This window comes from Leguminivora glycinivorella, chromosome 26 (assembly GCF_023078275.1).
Source record: "Leguminivora glycinivorella isolate SPB_JAAS2020 chromosome 26, LegGlyc_1.1, whole genome shotgun sequence".
Taxonomy (NCBI): Eukaryota; Metazoa; Arthropoda; class Insecta; order Lepidoptera; family Tortricidae; genus Leguminivora; species Leguminivora glycinivorella.
This window is the reverse complement of record NC_062996.1, coordinates 8,009,267-8,030,776: the sequence shown is the minus strand read 5'-3', so window position 1 is coordinate 8,030,776 and position 21,510 is coordinate 8,009,267. Positions and strand designations below refer to the sequence as shown.

The 21,510-nt window shown below is 42.8% G+C and overlaps 2 protein-coding genes across 2 annotated transcripts in view; one reads left to right on the top strand and one right to left on the bottom strand.

The window, feature by feature from the left end:
* Positions 1–21,510, bottom strand: part of LOC125239966 (protein slit) — a 298,636-nt gene that overhangs the window by 235,691 nt on the left and 41,435 nt on the right. The gene's annotated exons all lie outside the window — the stretch shown is intronic.
* LOC125240133 lies at positions 15,133–20,999 on the top strand. The gene is made up of 3 exons (XM_048147979.1): positions 15,133–15,867; positions 17,253–20,565; positions 20,944–20,999. The coding sequence occupies exons 1-3, from the start codon at positions 15,133–15,135 to the stop codon at positions 20,997–20,999; spliced, it is 4,104 nt and encodes a 1,367-aa protein (XP_048003936.1).

Below are 21,510 nucleotides of genomic sequence, written 5' to 3'. Positions count from 1 at the left end.
GTAAAACTACAGCCTACGCCAAATCTTGGGGATTAGGGAGCGTTCAAGTATTACGTAACGCAATTTGGGGGGAAGGGGGGTTCTCGTAAAACGTTACGATGCGTTACAGGGCGGGAGGGGTCTTTCTTACAACATGTTACGTAACATTGTTTTTTTTTAATTAGGAAACTAAAACTCCCAAATTGGCAACCCTTTCCATTTACGTTTTACGAGGAAACCCTCGATTGTATTAGTCTGGTCGTCATTTTTAATTTGTTCTCGCAAGTTGTAAAACCTCTTCGTTTCAGTATTATTACTGCAAATGCAATTAAACTATACCAAACAATAATATAACGTTTTGCGACTTTTGGGTAAAAATGGTCACTAGAATGTTACTTAACGTTTAGAGGGGGGGGGGGGGGTTACAATAAAACGTTACGGTGCGTTACAAGGAGGGGAGGGGGGGTCAAAAATCTTCAAAAATTGCGCTACGTAATACTTGAATGCTCCCTTAGTTGTCAAAGCGGACCCCAGACTCCCATGAGCCGTGGCAAATGCCGGGATAACGCAAGGAGGATGATAATCTGAAGTGTACTTGCAATGGCCAAAGGGACAGCTTAGGTCTCACGTCCAGTCTTGCAGCATGACTTATTTAAAAGAAATAAAAATTAAACTTAAGTATGCACTTAAAAAATCTCTAAATCAGTAGCAAGTTAAGTGTCTACCCCATTTGGTAACGATAACCCATGCAAGTGGCCGGAAGCTAGTTGGTAATGATACCCGTTGGCCATTACGAAGTCATTATCATTAGGATCCTTTGGGAACACACCGACTAGACTGGATGGCTACAAAGCCGTTAAAAAATGAGCATTTCCTTTTTTGCCATTTTTTTTATTTTGATTTTTCAGGGAATTTTAGGTCAATTGCACTCAGAATCACGAGTACTTTCAATCTCAGTGGGAGACAAAAAGTGTCCAAGAATATCCATACATTTTTGTTACTTTCCTCTTTTGTTACCCCACACAACACGTACGGAAAATGATAACAAAATAAGAAAAAATCATATGGGACAATTTTTTTAACTATTAGGATTGAAAAAGCTAGTAATTCTGAGTAGAAATAGCATTTTTTTTTTTTAATATCACACTTCATAAAAGTGGCAAAAAAAAAGAAATGCTCAGATCATTCCGGCATTTATAACTGCCTTTGTTTTATGTAAAATACATATTTTAGAAAGACACAATTTATGTGTATTGCTACATATTTAATTGTATTTTTCTACTCGTCGATTTTAATCTGTTTCTGTCAATTAGGATATAATATAGGATAGGAGTTTAGTCTGTGTAAACTGTATGTGCTGACTTTTCAGTGTTGGATAGTCTTTGACACTTAGTCAACTATGATATTTAGCAAATGCTATAGTCCTCCTTCGTGCATTAGAAGGGCGCCTTAACTGCCCTGTCACTGAATACTGGGTGGCAGTAGTGACGGGCAGGAATATAGTTATTTGTTATACAAGGGGGCAAAGTTGTATTTTAACGCCGAGTGTGGAATTGAAAAACGAGCAAGTGAAAGGATTCTATACGAAGCGAGCTACACGAGCGAAGCGAGTGGTTCGAGAATAGAATCCTGAACTTGCGAGTTTTTTAACACACGAGAAGTAAAATATATTTGCACCCGAGTGTAACACAAAACTTTTCCCCTCACTATAGCGAGGAAACTACAGCGCAAAAAATGCGTTTATCACTGCTTCCAGTAGTTCCACAGATGGTAAATCATCTTTATTACTAGATTCACCTACTTTTATCAATTTTAAAGCAGTTAATTTGACTTTATTCATGGTCAAAAGTAGTAGTAGTAGTAGTAGTAGTAGTAGTAGTAGTAGTAGTGGATAAAATTCGTTTTTACCCGCTGGTATTAAAGGACAAAACACGTGTTTCCGAGGTAGTGAGGGGAAAAATAAATTTCTGTTCAATTCTGTTGTTAGTTGTTAAGTGTACATAGTCTTAGTTTTAATTTTCTTTAGCTAGTTTGTAGTTATACTAATATAGCCGGAAAGGATTTTTGTGTAATTGTATCTACTAACCTATTATGGATCGTACACTGGTCTGAAATAAAGCATTTTTTAGGGTTCCGTAGTCAACTAGGAACCCTTATAATTTCGCCATGTCTGTCTGTCCGTCCGTCCGTCCGTCCGTCCGTCCGTCCGTCCGCGGATAATCTCAGTAACTGTAAGCACTAGAAAGCTGAAATTTGGTACCAATATGTATATCAATCACGCCAACAAAGTGCAAAAATAAAAAATGGAAAAAAATGTTTTATTAGGGTAGCCCCCCTACATGTAAAGTGGGGGCTGATTTTTTTTTTCATTCCAACCCTAACGTGTGATATATTGTTGGATAGGTATTTAAAAATGAATAAGGGTTTACTAAGATAGTTTTATGATAATACTAATATTTTCGGAAATAATCGCTCCTAAAGGAAAAAAAGTGCGTCCCCCCCCCCTCTAACTTTTGAACCATATGTTTAAAAAATATGAAAAAAATTACAAAAGTAGAACTTTATAAAGACTTTCTAGGAAAATTGTTTTGAACTTGATAGGTTCAGTAGTTTTTGAGAAAAATACGGAAAACTACGGAACCCTACACTGAGCGTGGCCCGACACGCTCTTGGCCGGTTTTTTTTATAGAGCATTAGCTTACTCAAATGACTTCGTAACAGTAATATCAGAGCAAACCATTCGAAATAGGAAAAGGAACGCGGACATTCCAGAGATAGTGAGATAGCATATCGCTACCATCTCGCTTTAACGAAACAGCCACTGATTTATTTAGATTACGGGTTATTTATGATAGTTATTACATAGTTAGTACAGTCAGTGCAACTATAAGTAGTTTACTTTTAGAGTGACTTTAGAAATAGTATTTTATACAATCGTGATATAATACAAAGCTTTCCAGTCGAGTACCATGTTTAGGCCACGTAGCGTGCTGAGTGGCCTAATAGTACAGTACGAGAGTGAAAAGCTTAATTATATCACTATTGTATACAATACTTTTTCTATGACTCATCATCTTCATCATCAATTGACGAAAAATATCATCATTCAAGTTAAAATTAATGTTTATAGGGTCGTTCACCGTTGTATCAACATCGAATTACCTAGCAACCAATTGTTTGTAATAACCGTCTCTGATTGGTCGAATAATAAAAAAACTGGCCAAGAGCGTGTCGGGCCGCGCTCAGTGTAGGGTTCCGTAGTTTTTCGTATTTTTCTCAAAAACTACTGAACCTATCAAGTTCAAAACAATTTTCCTAGAAAGTCTTTATAAAGTTCTACTTTTGTGATTTTTTTCATATTTTTTAAACATATGGTTCAAAAGTTAGAGGGGGGGGGGACGCACTTTTTTTTTTTTTTTTTTTTTTTTTTTTTTTATTATAAATGGGCTTACTCTTGACCACAGACTAGCCAAAGGCAAAGACCTGGCCTACGATGGAGTGAGCTCGCCCAGAAGATGCCTGTTCACTCTTGATTTGAAGGTTGCCGGGTTATATGAGCTCGGAAATATAGCCGCCGGCCTTTGAGTAATTATGTTAACTAGAGAGGGCACCTCAACTTGATTTTGTGTAACAACACTTAGAGCTGATCAGCACAAACGTGCTTAGTCTGTGCCGAACGGCTGTGGTAGATTGACGTATCGCAATGAAAAATATTTCGTCTAAATAATGCCGTCATGTGTAGTGAGGTACTGTACAAACTCAGGAAAATGTAACAAAAGCCAAGGAGTGACTTTTCATACGTAGGTTTACTGCATTTTTGTTTAAACACGCTTACTTTTTAAAAAATGTATCAATATAAACTCATGCCGAAGCGCCATGTTGCGGCGGCCATGTTTCGTTGAAACCAAAGAGTAAAAAATGCAACAAAAGCAGACGTGACAATATCGCAAGTTAGTTCAAGTTTCCTATCATACATTAAATTATATACATTTATCGATGCAAAAAAGGTTATTTAATTATTATTGTCAGAATTGCAGTTTTCCGACATGTCGGTCTATAACAGATTCTCAATACGCGTGTCGAATTTCATGTGAGTATGTAAATGTAAGTGCAGTACCTAACATGCCTGAATGAATTTGGGTAGGTAGACGGTCAAGCAAATTATGAGAGTATAAAAACGCGCGAAATTCAAATTTTCTATGGGACGATAAACCCGCGTCCATACATACATGGATGTAGATAAAGTTATGTGTGCGACTATACATAATTAGGCATTAAAACACTCATGTTATCTTATTAACACAACAAAAACAACACTCATGTTTTAATGCCTACCATTATGCAAATGTCACATAAATAACTAATATCCAGTTGCGGCTACGTGTACACATGTACGCTCAGTCCGTATGCATAGGGTTGTAAATAGAAAAAAAACCAAATGTTTTTTTTCAGAATTGTGAAAAAAAACATGAAAAAAAACCGAGCACCATGGTTTTTTTTCTAAATATGGTTTTTTTTCAGATGAAGAAATAATACAACAATAACGGTTTTTCGTGAGTTGTAACGTTTTTCAATAACAATAACGTACATTTTAATTCAATTAACATTCAGTATACAAACGTTTATTGGGGAATCCCCGATGCTGCGTGTAGCGTGGAGAGGCGGCGGTGTTTCCAACAGTAAATAGTGATAACTACCAACTACAGATTTCGTAAATGTGACTTTTAAAAGACCAGAAATTAATGTTATTTGATTAAATTCGTTTAATAGTTAACATTAAGTCTAAAAAACCGTATAAAAGTATTAACTACTTTGCAAATTTTGAGATTTCGTACTTTAGAAAAAAAACATACTCCAGAAAAAAAACTGTTTTTTTTCACGGTTTTTTTTCATGTTTTTTTTCAAGCCAGAAAAAAAACCGTTTTTTTGCAACCCTACGTATGCAGCTTTAAAAAATGTGGGCATTTAAAAAAATTGGGACTCACAGAGTTGTTAAAAAAAAGTTAAATCGCTGTCAGTTTTGCAACGATAATTAAGCATGGAATTTCAATAAAAACATCGTGAATTATACTAAGCTATAATCTAAATTTAGAACGTGAAAAAAGTTTTAAATGCAGATTTCAAGCTTGATTATCATTACAAAACTAACAGCGATTTATGTTTTTTGTTAACAACTCACGCTAATTGAGAGTCATAAATTTAAAAAATGCCCATGTAAACCCATGTCACTTCTATACTACGACTTCTAATCTATGCACTCTATGCAGGGCTCATCATCGCGACCGAAAGGTCGTAAGCGCCGAGTAAAATCGTAGCGCTTGCGACGTTACGGAAGCAGGCCATTGGTTCACACCCCGCCCCCTCGCCCCGCCTTCAGCTTACAGGCTGTGACACGTTCGTTGTTTGCTATAGCTCCTCTATACGAAGTAATAATTACTCAATGCCGCCGGCAAGGAATTCCACTCCTTGGCAGTGCGCATAAGAAAAGAAGAAGCAAAGCGCTTCGTGCGGATTCGTGGAATATCCACCAAGTAAGGATGGAGACCTGCCGTGCGTCTAAGAGTCCGATGGTAGAATGGGGACGGTGGAATAAGCTCGTGTAGCTCTTGAGCACACTCCCCGAAGTGCAACCTGTAAAACGGAGCGATTATTTCCGAAAATATTAATATTATCAAAAAACGATCTTAGTAAACCCTTATTCATTTTTAAATACCTATCCAACAATATATCACACGTTGGGGTTCGAATGAAAAAAAAATCAGCCCCCACTTTACATGTATGGGGGGTACCCTAATAAAACATTTTTTCCCATTTTTTATTTTTGCACTTTGTCGGCGTGATTGATATACATATTGGTACCAAATTTCAGCTTTCTAGTGCTTACGGTTACTGAGATTATCCGCGGACGGACGGACGGACGGACGGACGGACGGACGGACGGACGGACGGACGGACGGACGGACGGACGGACGGACGGACAGACAGACATGGCGAAACTATAAGGGTTCCTAGTTGACTACGGAACCCTAAAAACGTGTTTCAGATGCAGAAAAATTGCCAGGTATCGCAAATTAGTAAAGAACGTGTATGAAGTTCTGTTTTTGAAATTATTACAGTTAATTAAAAGTGCACTGCAATGAAATATTATAGTTGACTAAGTGTCAAAGACTATCTATATATAACATTGAAAAGTCATTATAGTTTAGTCTGTGGTGTGATGGTGTCCTAATTGACAGATTAAAGTTTACGAGTAGAAAAACAATGGTATAGCAAAACATTGTTTTTCTACTCGTAAACTTTAATCTGTCAATTAGGACACCATCACACCTTTCCAGGGTCCATTATATATCTACCCATATAACATATTGGTATGCAAATAAAGGTCTACCTTTCTAAAACTTTTTTTACTCGTACAAAGGATTGTAACAAAACTACATAATATATTCTTAAACTACGATATTCGCCGCGCGCGCTTCGCCCCGGTCGCGTCGTCTCTGATGATTTTTATATTTTTAATTCCAAAAGTGCGAAAATAATGGCCAAATCCACTATAGAAAGTTTAGAAAAAGTGCTAAGGAAACTCCTAACCCCAATTGAATCAAAAATACAGTGTGTAATTGACGACATAAAGAAATTAGAAGCAAAAGTTACAAATCTGGAAAGAATCAATACGTGTTTACAATGCAATGGACGGTGCGTCGACAATGGTTCGCTTAACACGCCACGCAATTCTGACCCTAACGCATCGAGCGACCCGACCGCCGCGAAAAAAGTTCCCATGACGCACCCGGTCAATACGTTACGTACGACCGCCACAATTCCAATAAATAATAAAAAAACTCCAAGCAACCCTCGACCAGCAACCACTGAAGACCGGACTCCGACTGGCTCGATCTCCTCAGTTCCCGGGAAAGATAAACAAACACTGAGGAACAAGAATGAAATCCCCCAGGATGAGACGCTTACAGCGGGAAAACCATCGGCTACACCGGCGACCGGAGTGCACTCCAACGCCCACAATTTAGAAACGGATCACACAGTCCTCGAAACGGCACAAGATCCCAATCAATCCAAATCGGAAGCCCAGTGGAAAAAGGTATCGAACAAAAAGCAGCGCCGTCATCACCAGCGTTCGCCCGGACGACCTCGCCTTAGCGTCACAGGGACGGGACCGGCTGACGATATACTTGAAACGATCGAGCGACCAAAAAAGATTCATGTATGCTTTTTTAAGACTAATACGCAGTCAGAATCGATCATATCGTATATGGAAAAAAAGGAGCCGTGCGACCACTACAGCGTACAAAAACTTAAATTAAAACATGAATATTACTCCTCATTCGCGATAACGCTTCCTACAAGTAAGTTTGATTATTTTATGTCGCCTGAAAACTGGCCCCCTGGTACCGAAGTAAGCGAGTGGTTTCGCGCAGGCGCCGGACGTGGAGGCACGTCCCACTGGAGCCGCCGCGCCGTGCGCGCGCCCGGCGCCGGCCGGCGCCCGGAAGAGCGCGCCCGCGCTGCGAGACACACGGTCCCCGCGAACCTCCGCTGACCTCACGCTGTGCCATCAGAATATCAGGTGCCTAAACAATAAAACTAAGCCTATTGAAGTGTTATTGTGTAATGACCTAAAATGTGACGTACTCGTGCTAACCGAGCACTGGCTCCGGGACACAGATCAATACAACAAGATGGCCCTTACAGGGCGACTCGCGGTCACCAAGCATACGACAAATCAGGTTTATAAAAGTTTGAACGCGTGCGACACCGATCAGTAGCGCCCAAGTATACGACCCGCTAACAGTGTCCGTGTCCGCTCGGGAAAAAATCTTAAATAATCAATTTCGGTTGCAAACAATGGTCTCTTACAGCATAAAGTGGTGTGGCAAGTCTTCTAACACTTCTACATGTAAAAAAGATGGAACAACATTCCACAGTTAAGTCAAATTAATTATTTTGTTGAATATTGTTTATTGTCCGCGGAGTTCATTTATACTGGTCAATATGGTTGTGCTGAGCGGCGCCGAGGCGCGTCCATCCCTCTTTACCGAGTTAACAATGTGATATGCTATCCCTTTCACGTAAACGACTAGGCATGGGGCCATGTTAGTTTATGTCTGTTGCGGGAACTTCGTACTGCCGTTCGTACCATGTGCTACCATTTTATGAAATATAAAAGAAAGCAGATTTGTAATAGTGAATAATTATCTAGAATCTGTAGAGTCTGTAGTGGTATTTAGTTCATTGATTAGTTTAGAATATTTAGTTGGTTATTTAACTTAGTAAACGTAAGTAAAAATGCACAGTTTAGTTATTAGTTACTAGAATGATTTTTATTGCGATGCTATCACAATTATCATCCTCCTTGCGTTATCCCGGCATCGGCATTCGCCACGGCTCATGGGAGCCTGGGGTCCGCTTTGGAAACTACTACCAAGATTTGGCGTAGGCACTAGTTTTATGAAAGCGACTGCCATCTGACCTTCCAACCCGAAGGGTAACTAGGCCTTATTATAATTTAATTATAATATTATAATTTGTTGCAAAACAAATTCACCACAGTACTGGTACCGGTACCATTGTCTATAATAGACATGTCCCATTCCCATCCCTACTGCTAATCATAAAGGCGCGCCATTATTTGAAACGACCAATGGCAGCACCGTGCGCGCCCGCCTCACCCCGCAAGGATTGGTGATTTGCGTCTCGAACAATATCGCTTGCATTTGGCTTCTAGTGGGGTGTTCTGTGCTCCGGGACCATGAAATTGTGTCTGTAACACTACACAACTATGACCTCATATCTTATTATTGTAGACCATCCATTTTTCATGGAGGAAGTTGTATCTTTGTGCGTTCAGGTATTAGGGCCCTAAATAGGCCAGACATCAGCAACATGTCGGTCCAACAAATTTTTGATGTGTGTGCGCTCCACCTCTTAGACTACGATATATTAGTTGTAGGTATTTATCATTCCAACTGCACTAGCGACTCACAGTTTTTAGGACTATTAGATAAACTTCTCTCAAAAATAAATGAAGAAAACCTCAATGCCATAATAATGGGCGACATTAACATCGATCTTTTAAGCAATTCACCTTTCAAAAATAGAATTTTAGATATTTTATCGTGCCACAATTTTAGTCAACATGTCAATTTCCCAACACGAACTTGCAATAACTTTAACACCGCGACCTTACTCGATCACGCATACTCCAACATCTGTGCCGACCGTGTGTCCGCCGATTGCGTCACAACTCACCTGAGCGATCACTCGGCGCAAAAGATAAGAATTGTAAACAAACCGCCCGCCGCATGCACTCAGATACCTAGACGCAATTTTAATATTGCTAATAAAAATAGTTTTTATGCCGCTCTGGAATCAATTGACTGGCCTCAGGTCGTCGCTAACAGTAATAGAAATTGTGAGTTGCTATCTGTAACGGTATTAAATATACTAATGAATAAATTAGAGATTTGCTTTCCTAAAAAAATAATCAAATCAATTACAAGTAAATATCCCTGGATAGATGACGAGGTATGGAACTTAAAACTTCTTCTTCACGATATATCAAATTTAAAAGAAAAATACCCGTCAAATAATCAAATTTCAGAAATACTGGCAAACATATCATCTAAATACAACTATGTGTTGCAACGCAAGCGCACTGCTTACTACAGCGCGCAAATACAAAGTGCACCCAATAAATGCAAGCGTATGTGGGGAGTAATAAACAAAGAACTGGGGCGGGGCTGTCGCGAGCGCGCGGACTATACCGACGTCATCAAGGACAGCAATGGTTTACCGTTTTTATCTAAAAAACATTCTGTAGACTCAATTAATGCGGAGTTTATAACTGCCGGTATTGCATGTGGTGCGCCGAAACCGGACATTCAGCGCTCGCTCACAGCTATAGCTACCAATATTCCTGAATGTAATTGTTCATTGAGACTAAGGTATTTTACAGCTCATGAAGTAGAATTCATACTACAGACTCACATTGCGTCGAAAAACAGCACCGACATATACGACATGTCGGCCAACATCCTCCGGCACGTGGGTCCGGCACTGTCCTTTGTTCTATCAGAGTTGTATAATTACTGCATGGAGCAGGGGACGGTCCCGGAAACTCTCAAAAAAGTTAAGATTATCCCACTGTACAAAGGAAAAGGCCCCAAGACAGCTCTAAAGTCATATCGTCCTATATCGCTAGTTCCGGCGATAAGTAAAATCCTAGAAGTAGGTATTAACATTAGGCTCTTGTCATTTTGGTTCCCACAACAAATAATATCCGACAGACAATATGCATACCGCCAGGGCCGCTCGACGACGGACCTAGTTCGTGAGGTGGTATGGCGAACGCTGAGCGCGCGAGAGGCCGGGCTGCAGGTGGCGGTGGTGTGCTGCGACCTCTCGCGCGCCTTCGACACCGCCAATCATGACCTCATCGCACAGAAACTCAGCCACTACGGTATACGCGGCCCTGCGCTGGCGCTTCTGATGTCATTTATGTCCAACAGGAGTCAAGTTGTCGTGGGAGATGGTGGCCGCATCAGGTCTGATGAGATGAACAACCAACTTGGGGTGCCGCAAGGATCTTGTTTATCAAATACTTTGTTTAGTATCCTACTAAATGATCTCCCACAGACAATAACAGGTTGCGACATCTTTATGTACGCGGATGACGTCACGGCTGTCGTCACCGGCCCGTCCCTACCACAACTAGAAACAAAGGTAACTGACACTCTTAAACAGCTTTGTCTTTGGTTTGAAACAAATGGATTAGCCCTCAACAAAGACAAAACCTTCGTTATGAGGATCAATTTAAATGGCCACACATCGAGGCCCATGACCACATATGCCGGTGACGACGCCGTTCGCCAAGTTGCTGACATAAAGTTATTAGGTTTTACCATTGATAGTGGTCTGAGGTGGAACGTACACATCGACCATTTGTGTGCGAGGCTGGGCAGCGCGTGTTATGCGCTAAGACGTCTTGCGAGTACTGCGACCAGAGACGTCGTCAGAAGCTGCTATTTTGCAACTGTGCATTCGCTTATTTCGTACGGTACCGAGCTGTGGGGGGGAGCCTCAGACTGGCGTCGGGTATTCTCACTACAGAAACGGGCCGTCCGCGCAATTGCATGTGTTCCTGATGACGTCTCTGCTCGTCAGTATTTCGCAGAATACAGTATAGATAGATAGATAGATAGATAGATTTTTATTGGTATTAATCATACACTGTCAGTTTACAATCATAAATTACAAAGAAAATAACAATTCATTACAGTCACATTAAATGTTCATAAATTAATTAACAAATAATATTGTTGAAATTATATAACACAAAATTAAAACATACAAATTAATGACATTATTATTGATACAGATACAATAAAATGGGGACTTGGACACTTCAATTTTACTATACTAACACTGCCCTGTGTACTTATTCAACACATAGCCATATTTACCCACGCTAACAGGAATAAATTTGCAGTAAAACAGGTAAATCAAAATCGTTATCTGCGTAGCAACAAGAACGCGGGCAGCCTAGCAACAGTACCACACAAGATAGCAAAAAGCGGACGGTCAGCCTATGTACTCGGCCCACGTATTTATAACCACCTACCTAAAAGTATCAGGGATGCACCTTCCTTCCATAGCTTTAAGAGTAGATTAAAACAGTGGCTACTAAAATCAACATTTTATGATATTGACGACTATTTATCCAATGAAATTGTTGACATACCTATTGTACCTAAATACATAAATTAAGTATGTAATAACTCAATATTAATGTATGAAATTTCTATAATATCAGTGTCAATTAAAGAAGAACATGTATGTACCTACTAGTAAGAATCACATTAAGTTAAAATCGTGTTATTTACGGGGTATATAGCGTGTTATTTTATATGCCTAATACTATTGATGTTTTAAATAAGTTAAATTTTACTTAACGATTGACATGTAACCTAATGTTATCAATAAATTTTCATTTTCATTTTCATTTTCATTTTATATTAAACTATAATAAAACCCATCGATAAAATCGAAAGGATATACATCACAGGATAATTCGGCTGCCATGTTCAAACGTTGCCCTAATACGTTTCTCACATAAATTAATAGGTCATTAACGATGTCCAATTATAAGTTAGTAATAAATGGCTGTGAACGGGTTTGTAGTCCGAGAGACGGACGTATATAGAATTACCTACGCTGTGGTCGATGTGTAATATTTCTACAATCATTGCAAGCAAAAGTATTATGTGCAATCGAAATAATCGCAGATAAATATACCTACAGAGAAACCTAAGGATCCAAATGAAAATCTTAATGAATACTTTTATTACGCGGGCGAAGCCGCGGGTAAAAGCTAGTAATATATATTTTTGAAATTTTGTCCTATTTTTAACCCCCGACGTAAAAACGACGGGGTGTTATAAGTTTGACGTGTCTGTCTGTCTGTCTGTCTGTCTCTCTGTCTGTCTGTCTGTCTGTCTGTCTGTCTGTCTGTTTGTCTGTCTGTCTGTGTGTGTGTGTGTGTCTGTCTGTGGCATCGTAGCTCCCGAACGAATGAACCGATTTAGATTTCGTTTTTTTGTCTGAAATCTGAGTTAGTCAGGAGTGTTCTTAGCCATGTTTCATGAAAATCGGTCTACTATGTCGCGGTCGGGGGTTTTTTCTAAATTTTAATTAAAAAAACATTATAGAAGATTTATTAAATGAAGTCTATGTTTTGACAGCCGTCTCCCAGCCTATAAAATGTATCGTGAACTAGCTCATATATCATAATAAGTCTGTCTGTACGCCCGTGTAATGCTAGTAACACAGACCACGATTACAAACTACGTTAAACTTACAATCTTTAGATTTAATGCTTGGGGCGTTTACATGCTTTCAAATAGTATTTTATACAATCGTGATATAATACAAAGCTTTTCAATCGAGTATCATGTTTAGGCCACGGAGCTTGCTAGTACGGTACGAGAGTGAAAAGCTTAATTATTTCACTATTGTATACAATACTTTTGCTATGAGTCATCATCTGACATTTATTAAATTAAATTAATATCTATATTAATAACTTGACCAATTAATTAATACAGCGATTTTCTAAAACAACATACTGTTAAAATTCCTAAATTAATCATTGATGTAATGTATAACCTAAATTAAGTTATATATTGTGTGCCCTTACAGGGTGTCATGAACTGGAATCAAATGTAAACTAACACCTTATTATGTACATGACAATGCAATATTAAATAAATGACTAAAATGACATCTTCATCATCAATGGACGAAAAATATCATCATTCAAGTTAAAATTAATGTTAATAGCGTCGCGCGTTCACCGTTGTATCAACATCGAATTACCTGGCAACCAATTGTTTGTAATAACCGTCTCTGATTGGTCGATAACGCGATAGATAAAAAAAATGTGTTTCAGATGCAGAAAAAGTTGCCAGGTATCGCAAATTAGTATAGAACTTATATATGAAGTTCTATTTTTGAATTTTTTTCAGTTAACTAAAGTGAAGTGTAATGAAATATTATAGTTGACTACGTGTCAAAGACTATCCAACACTGAAAAGTCAGCATTAGTCTGTTGTGTACTAATTGACAGATTAAAGTCGACGAGTAGAAAAATATTATTAGAGTATTACACCGATTACACGTTATAATATAATATAAGATTGTTTAGTGCGTTTTGACATTATCCGATCCGATATCGGATGTCGGACCGATATCCCATACATTATTTGGATTTTTTTCTATTGAAATCCTTCCGACAACCGATATCGGATCGGATAATGTGAAAACGAACTAACTTGTGTACCTTCAACATACGAAAGCAGTCTCCGTAACCTATGGACACCCGCTACTCAAGGGGTGTTTTTTAGAATCCACTATCAGAATCTTGTAAACTCCTTTTTTTAAATATAACTACATATTTTTTTACCTTTCTTTAGTCACTAGCACGCGCGTTCCATTTCTCCCTTCAATATTGACAGTCGCCTGTCACGAAGCGTCAATATGACACGAGGGCGTACAAGAAACATCACTTAAATATTTGTACACGTTTTCTTTTCAAATATCTTTTGACACATCCTTACTAATAATATAAATCGTTGGTTAAAATCTCTGAACATTCCAATTGATGTGTATTCACGATTGTTTTATACCAAGTGGCAAACAAGCAAAGGGCCCGCCTGGTTGTAAGCAGTCACAGTAGCCTATGGACGCTTGCAATTCTAATTGTGTTACCTACGTGTCGCATATAGGTTAAGTTATGTCTCTATTTTATTCTTTGTCGTGTTTTATTTTGCTTTTGTGTTGTATTTTTGTGCCTGTTGTATTGTCTTTTGTGTGTCTTAGCATGTACTAATAAAACTACCCTTGCATGCTACTAATTTTAATAATATAGAATAAGTTAATCATAAAAACTAACACTGTATCATGATTGGTTATTTGGATTAATAAATACATTCGCGATGTGTAGCGCGCGAAGTGAAAGGGGCGGAGCTACACGGCATGGAGGGGCGCGCTGTTACATAAGCACCCACGCCGCCTCCGCTCCCTCATTCCGCTCACTACGCTCACGAGCATAACATCTTAACATGTCTTTACCTTACTAACCCTGGTAGCCCTGGTAACCCTGGTAGCCTTGGTATTGGTAGCATGGTAATTGGTACGAGGTTCCTGTCAGCGCGTCTACAAGCTTCTACGCCGGTCAACGAGCGCAGTCCTGCACTCCACAGTGGTCCTTCGAGAGCCGGATCAGAAAAAGAAACAAGTACGCGCTGACGCCTTGAGGTTGTCCCACCTCGGCTCAGTATCCTCACCTTACCTTTACCAGCTTGCTGGTCGGATCGTGCTGCGTTGTAGGCTCGTCCTCCGCTCACGTATCCTGGCAACTTTAGTTGCATGCGTCACATGGTGACGTCATCACGCCGCTTTCGAACGTAATAGGCATTGCACCTCGCCATTACGGGAGATTCGGCGCATCGTGGGATCTACGCTTAGGGGTGTCGACGCTGCGTTCTGTAGCGTCCGCACATAGGCGATAGGTAGGTCAGTGATAGTTAGGGACCCCCGCGTGTGCTAAAAAGAAGACAGCAAGAGTACGAGAAGAAAAAGATGTCCGAAGCAGGAAGAAACCTTCGTCCCCGCAATAAACCGGGCACGGCTGCCCCCGCGTCGTCAAATCCGACTCCGTCGTCGGGTCTCACCACCTCGGCGGAGACAAATACGTGGAGCAAAGGCACCGGCGGCAACCCAGACGAAGAGCGTATAGTCAGTGATAGCGAATCCGTAGAATTCGACCACACGGTTAGGAGTCGTGAAGGCACATTGGTCGGGCAACCAATCGCGAGTAAAAGCCGCGCCGCGCCCGCGAAAGGTAGTCGCGCCGCGTCCGCGAAAGGTAGTCGCGCCGCGTCCGCGAAAGGTAGTTGCGCCGCGTCGCAAAGGGATAGTAAGTTAGCAGTTCTAATGGCCGAGCTCGAAGTTCGTAAAGCCGCCTTGGTTGTTGCTCAGAGGCAGAACGAAACCGCACAGATTAAGTTGCAGATTGCGCAATGTGAAGCGCAATCTGACTGTGCGAGCGTTTCGTCGGCTGCTCACGAGCGCACCAAGAGTTGGGTAGAACGACAGGCTAGGCATACGGAGCTCGCGAAAACCGAGAATGTCATTCCCGCGCCGACTAGCAAAATTGAAGTTAAGCCCGAGCGTCCTAAACCGTACGGTAGTCATTTCGCGCCGATAGTCCACAAACCTCCTGAGTTGCCTAGCTTCGACGGCAACGTAACAGAATGGATAGCTTTCCGCGCGGAATTCAACGACACTTCGCCTATGTTCAGTGACGTAAACAACGTGAGTAGGATTAGGCGTGCTCTCAAAGGAGACGCACGAACGGCAGTGAAATCGATTATGTATACTGTTCAAGACCCGCGAGTGATAATGGACGCGTTAGAGCGTCAGTTCGGCGATCCGGACGAAATAGTGTTAACCGAATTGCATAGTGTTAAACGTATGCCACGTTTGGCAGAAGACAATAGTAACATTGCGTCGTTCGCCGCGCACGTAGCAAACGCCGTGGCTACAATAAAATCACTCGGGCAGGACAAGTATCTACACGCGCCGGAATTGGTCAATAAAATAGTTGACAAATTAAGTTTAATAGTGCGATATGAGTGGTCGAAATACAGACGTGCTAATCCCAGTTCCCCAGACCTCGTCGCGGTCTCTGAGTTTTTAAACGAGATTAGCATAGCCGCGAAGCGCATTATCCGTAAACCGACGCATAAACTGAGAACCGCCGTGCATACGGTTTTATATGAGCACGAGCCTAGGGCATCTGGGCGTCGAGCCCCGAATACACGCGCGATATCAGTACCGGTTCGGAAGAATCTCGCGACGCACGTCCGCGTACGTACGATAGAAAAAGTCATGCTAAAGTAAATCCGCCTATAGTAGCTCAAGTGAAGCACCGCGAACATAAAAAAAAACCCGTGGTCGCTTCATCGAAGCCTAAGACGTACAACTCCACCCCCGTCGCGCAAAGTCACGCTTGCGCCATATGCGCTAGTAGTGAGCACAAAAACGTGTCGTGCCCTAAGCTTATCGCGGCCTCGGTGGCAGAACGTTGGGAATTAGTTAGGAGCTCGAAGCTCTGCTTTAGGTGTTTAGACTTGACTCACCGTCGACCTGTTAAATGCAAATACGTCGCGTGTGGTGTAAACCAATGCGAAGCGGGTCATCATAAGTTACTACACGGACTGAGCGCGGTCGCCCCCGCGAACGGTAGTAATAGGACGGGAGCAATTAATACTATCTCGTGCGCGCACACGTATTTAAAAGTCATTCCTGTAGAGGTATCTGGGCCGTTAGGCACAGTGCAAACCCTCGCGCTACTAGACGAAGGCGCGGAAATGACGTTAATTTTACACGAAACCGCTGATAAAATCGCACCACGGGTCAGAGGTCAACCTCTCGACATCACGGGCGTAGGCGGTGTAGTGAGCGATCAAGATTCGTATACTATGCAGGTCGCTATTCGAGGCTTTTGTAGTCGTCATATGGAAATCATGGAGGCCGTTACGATTAGTACGTTCGGAGTAGGCGTGCAATGCGTTCCGCGTAGTACGGTCGACAAGTGCGATCACTTGAAGGAAATCGCAGACGAGCTGTGGTATCCGCCCGCGAAGCCTACTATTTTGATAGGACAGGATAATTGGCATCTAATTATCACGCGGCAGATTATTAGCGGACCGCCACATCTTCCCGTAGCTAGTCTCACGCGATTAGGCTGGGGTTTGCACGGACCAGATAAGACGACCCGCGCCGCGGTACATTTCGTAGGGCACGCTAGGCCTAAGACCGCGGACGACGAAGCCGTCGAATTAATGAAGCAGCATTTCGATATCGAGGCGTTAGGCGTGTCAAAGCAGCTGCCTAGGGCCGACCCGGATCAACGCGCGTTAGATATTTTAAGGGCAACGTGCGAAAAGACACCGGGGGAGAATAGGTATCGAGCGGGACTATTATGGCGGAGCGATGACGAAACTCTCCCAGACAATCGCGCGCAGGCGTTAAAACGGTTATATAGTTTAGAACGAAAATTAGACCGCGACGCGAATCTTAAAGCCGAGTATTCGAAGCACATGAACAATTTGCTAGAGAAAGGCTACGCGGAGAAAATGGACTCGCCCCCGCCCCCCGACTCGCCCCGGGCATGGTATCTCGCGCATTTCCCGGTTTTTCATCCGCAACGTGGAAAAATGCGTCTAGTTTGGGACGCAGCGGCTATGGCCTACGGCAGGTCATTAAATAGCGCGTTACTGGCCGGGCCAGACTTGTTAGAGTCGCTATTCGGAGTATTGGTTCGCTTCCGCGAGGGAAAAATCGCGGTAATAGCGGACGTTAAAGAAATGTTTCTCCAGATCGAGATTGTGGAACAGGATCGGGACGCTTTACGTTTCGTTTTTAGGGGGGAGGACCGCGACGGACCGCCGCAGGAATATAGAATGAAAAGGCTAATATTCGGCTCAGCGTCGTCACCTACCACCGCGCTGTATGTAAAAAACGAAAACGCGAAAGAACATAGTGCAGAGTTTCCGATCGCTGCGGAGAAAACGATCAAAAATACGTATATGGATGACATGTTGATAGCACTCGACATGAGCGAACAGGAAGCTAGGCGTGTTGTGAACGATGTTTACGAACTGAACATGCGCGCGTCGTTTGAACTTCGAGGTTTCGCGTCGAATCATCCGGAGGTGATCGCGGACGTAGTCAACAGTAAGGAGGAGACTACGGTCATAGGCGCTAGCGATAGCGAATGCACGCTAGGCTTAAAGTGGAATCATAAACGCGATACGTTAGGGTTTAACGTGAATTTTAGGAACACGCCCGAAAACGTACTCGACGGCCGCGAATTACCCACAAAAAGGCAGGTCACGAGTAGTGCGATGTCCATATTCGACCCCATAGGTTACATTAGCCCCATATCAGTGCTAGGTAAAGCGTTAATGCAAGAGATATGGCGCACTGGGATCGGTTGGGACACGCCCATTCCCGTTACGCTCGCGCCCGCCTGGCGTTCGTTTATAGAAAACGTACAGCAGTTAAAACAGCTCGAAATTCCTAGACACGTACCCGCGTACAACCGCGAAGCGCACATGCATGTATTTTGCGACGCTAGTGAAAAAATATACGCCGCGGCCGTGTATCTGGTTAGCATAACGCCCGAGGGAGAGCGTACGTCCGCGTTAGTAGCCGCAAAGGCCCGCGTCGCGCCTCTTCGCGTAGTTAGCATTCCACGAATGGAATTACAGAGCTGTGTGCTAGCCACGCGTCTAGCAGATACGATAATAAAAGAGTCGGACTACGTAATTAAGGAAAAATATTTTTGGTCAGACTCGAAGACGGCACTCGCTTGGATTCGCTCAGACCCGCGTAAATATAAGACGTACGTCGCTCATAGGTTAGCTGAGATAGAAAACACTACCACCCCCGCTAACTGGCGATGGGTGCCTAGTGCCGCTAACGTAGCGGACGACGCCACTCGGGGCGTCCCGGCGCATTTTGGGGCCGACCACCGGTGGTTCGTTGGGCCAGAATTCATACGGAAAAGCGAGTCTTATTGGCCGGTAGAAAAAACGCTCGCGCCTGTCGCAGACACGGGCGAAGAGCGCGCAGCGAAAGTAGTTTGCTCGCTAGGCGTTACTAGGAAAACGTTCGACTACCTACCAGATATAAATAGGTTTCCGCGTTTTAAACGTTTAGTTAGAGTCACTGCTCTCGTTCTGGTTGCCGCTGAGGCTTTCAAAGCCTTATTGCTCAAAAAGAAAACGGAAACAGAAATGAACAATGAACATATCAGACTGGCGGAGATATTGCTCATTCGTCGGAGTCAGCACGCGTCATTCCCGGAGGAAATTAAGTTGCTGGAAACTGGGCGCGCGCTACCTAAGAAATCACCGCTGCACAAGGTCGCTGTGAAGCTGGATAAAAACGGGATCATCACTCTGAACGCGAGGATCGACAAAGACGTCCACATCCCAGTGCTGCACGCGAAGGAAGATTTCACGAATTTGCTGATATATCATTTTCACGCTCTGTACAATCACGGCAACCACTCAACCGTCATTAACGAGCTGAAACAGAGATATTATATTATCGGGCTGCGCGGCACAATACGATATATTACAAACAAGTGCCAATGGTGTCGGACCTATAAAGGGACTACCCTCAAAGTTCCCGTAGGCGACTTACCAGCAGAGAGGCTCCAGGCGAATCAACCGCCATTCACTGCCGCCGCCGTCGATTTGTTCGGCCCGATGAATATTACAATAGGCCGCCGCCGCGAAAAGAGATGGGGAGTGTTGTTCACTTGCCTCACAACTCGAGCTGTACATCTAGAGCTTGCCGCCTCCTTATCGGCATCCTCCATGATACTATCACTAAGAAGAATGATAGCTCGACGCGGCGCGCCTACAGTTCTGTACTCGGACAACGCCACTAACTTTTACGGCGCCGAGAGAGAACTAGCGGAAGCTAAGAGAACACTGCCTGACAGCCTGAAGCCCTTCCTGTCCGAACGCGAGATGACCTGGAAGAAGATTCCACCTGGAAACCCCTCAGCAGGCGGCGCGTGGGAGCGCCTGGTGGGCAGTGTTAAGACCGCTTTAAAAGTGACACTGAAAGAAAGAGCTCCTCATGAAGAAGTTCTGCACACGCTGTTGCTAGAAGCCGAGCATATAGTCAACTCGAGACCGCTGACGCCAGTGAACCCAGACCTCGACGACGAAGCTCTGACGCCGAACCACTTTCTCATCGGCCGTTCGAGCGCCCTGTCGCCGCTAGGTGTGTTCACCGACTCCGTGTTGACCCTATCGTCATGGAAAACAGCTCAGAACTTGGCCGATCACTTTTGGAGGCGCTGGATAAAGGAATACCGGCCCAGCTTACTCCCTCGGTCGAGCGCTCATCAGCAGGTGCACAAGCTACACGAAGGAGACATAGTGATAGTGGCCGACGGCTCTATGCCCCGCGGAACTTGGCCTAGAGGTGTAATCACACAACTCTTTCCCGGCCCTGATGGCCACGTAAGAGTAGCCATAGTTCGTACCCGCGCAGGAGAAGTACGTCGCCCAGTTTCCAGGCTTATTCCCATATGCTCTGTCCACTCAGACGGTGTTAGCACACGCGGGGAGATTGTCGCATATAGGTTAAGTTATGTCTCTATTTTATTCTTTGTCGTGTTTTATTTTGCTTTTGTGTTGTATTTTTGTGCCTGTTGTATTGTCTTTTGTGTGTCTTAGCATGTACTAATAAAACTACCCTTGCATGCTACTAATTTTAATAATATAGAATAAGTTAATCATAAAAACTAACACTGTATCATGATTGGTTATTTGGATTAATAAATACATTCGCGATGTGTAGCGCGCGAAGTGAAAGGGGCGGAGCTACACGGCATGGAGGGGCGCGCTGTTACATAAGCACCCACGCCGCCTCCGCTCCCTCATTCCGCTCACTACGCTCACGAGCATAACATCTTAACATGTCTTTACCTTACTAACCCTGGTAGCCCTGGTAACCCTGGTAGCCTTGGTATTGGTAGCATGGTAATTGGTACGAGGTTCCTGTCAGCGCGTCTACAAGCTTCTACGCCGGTCAACGAGCGCAGTCCTGCACTCCACACTACGCATTGCCGACCGTTTAAGACCCTCACTTATCCATCCATACTAATATTATAAATGGGAAAGTGTGTGTGTCTGTTTGTTTCTCCGTCTTTCACGGCAAAACGAAGCGACGAATTGACGTAATTTTTTAAGTGGAGATAGTTGAAGGGATGGAGAGTGAGATAGGCAACTTTTTGTCTCTTTCTAACGCGAGCCTAGCCGCGGGCAAAAGCTAGTTTTCTATAAATTAAGGAATGCTCTTAGTGTATGTTTATCGCGTAGGTACAAACTTCTTATCTCTCTTACAACTACTACAAGACAAATGACA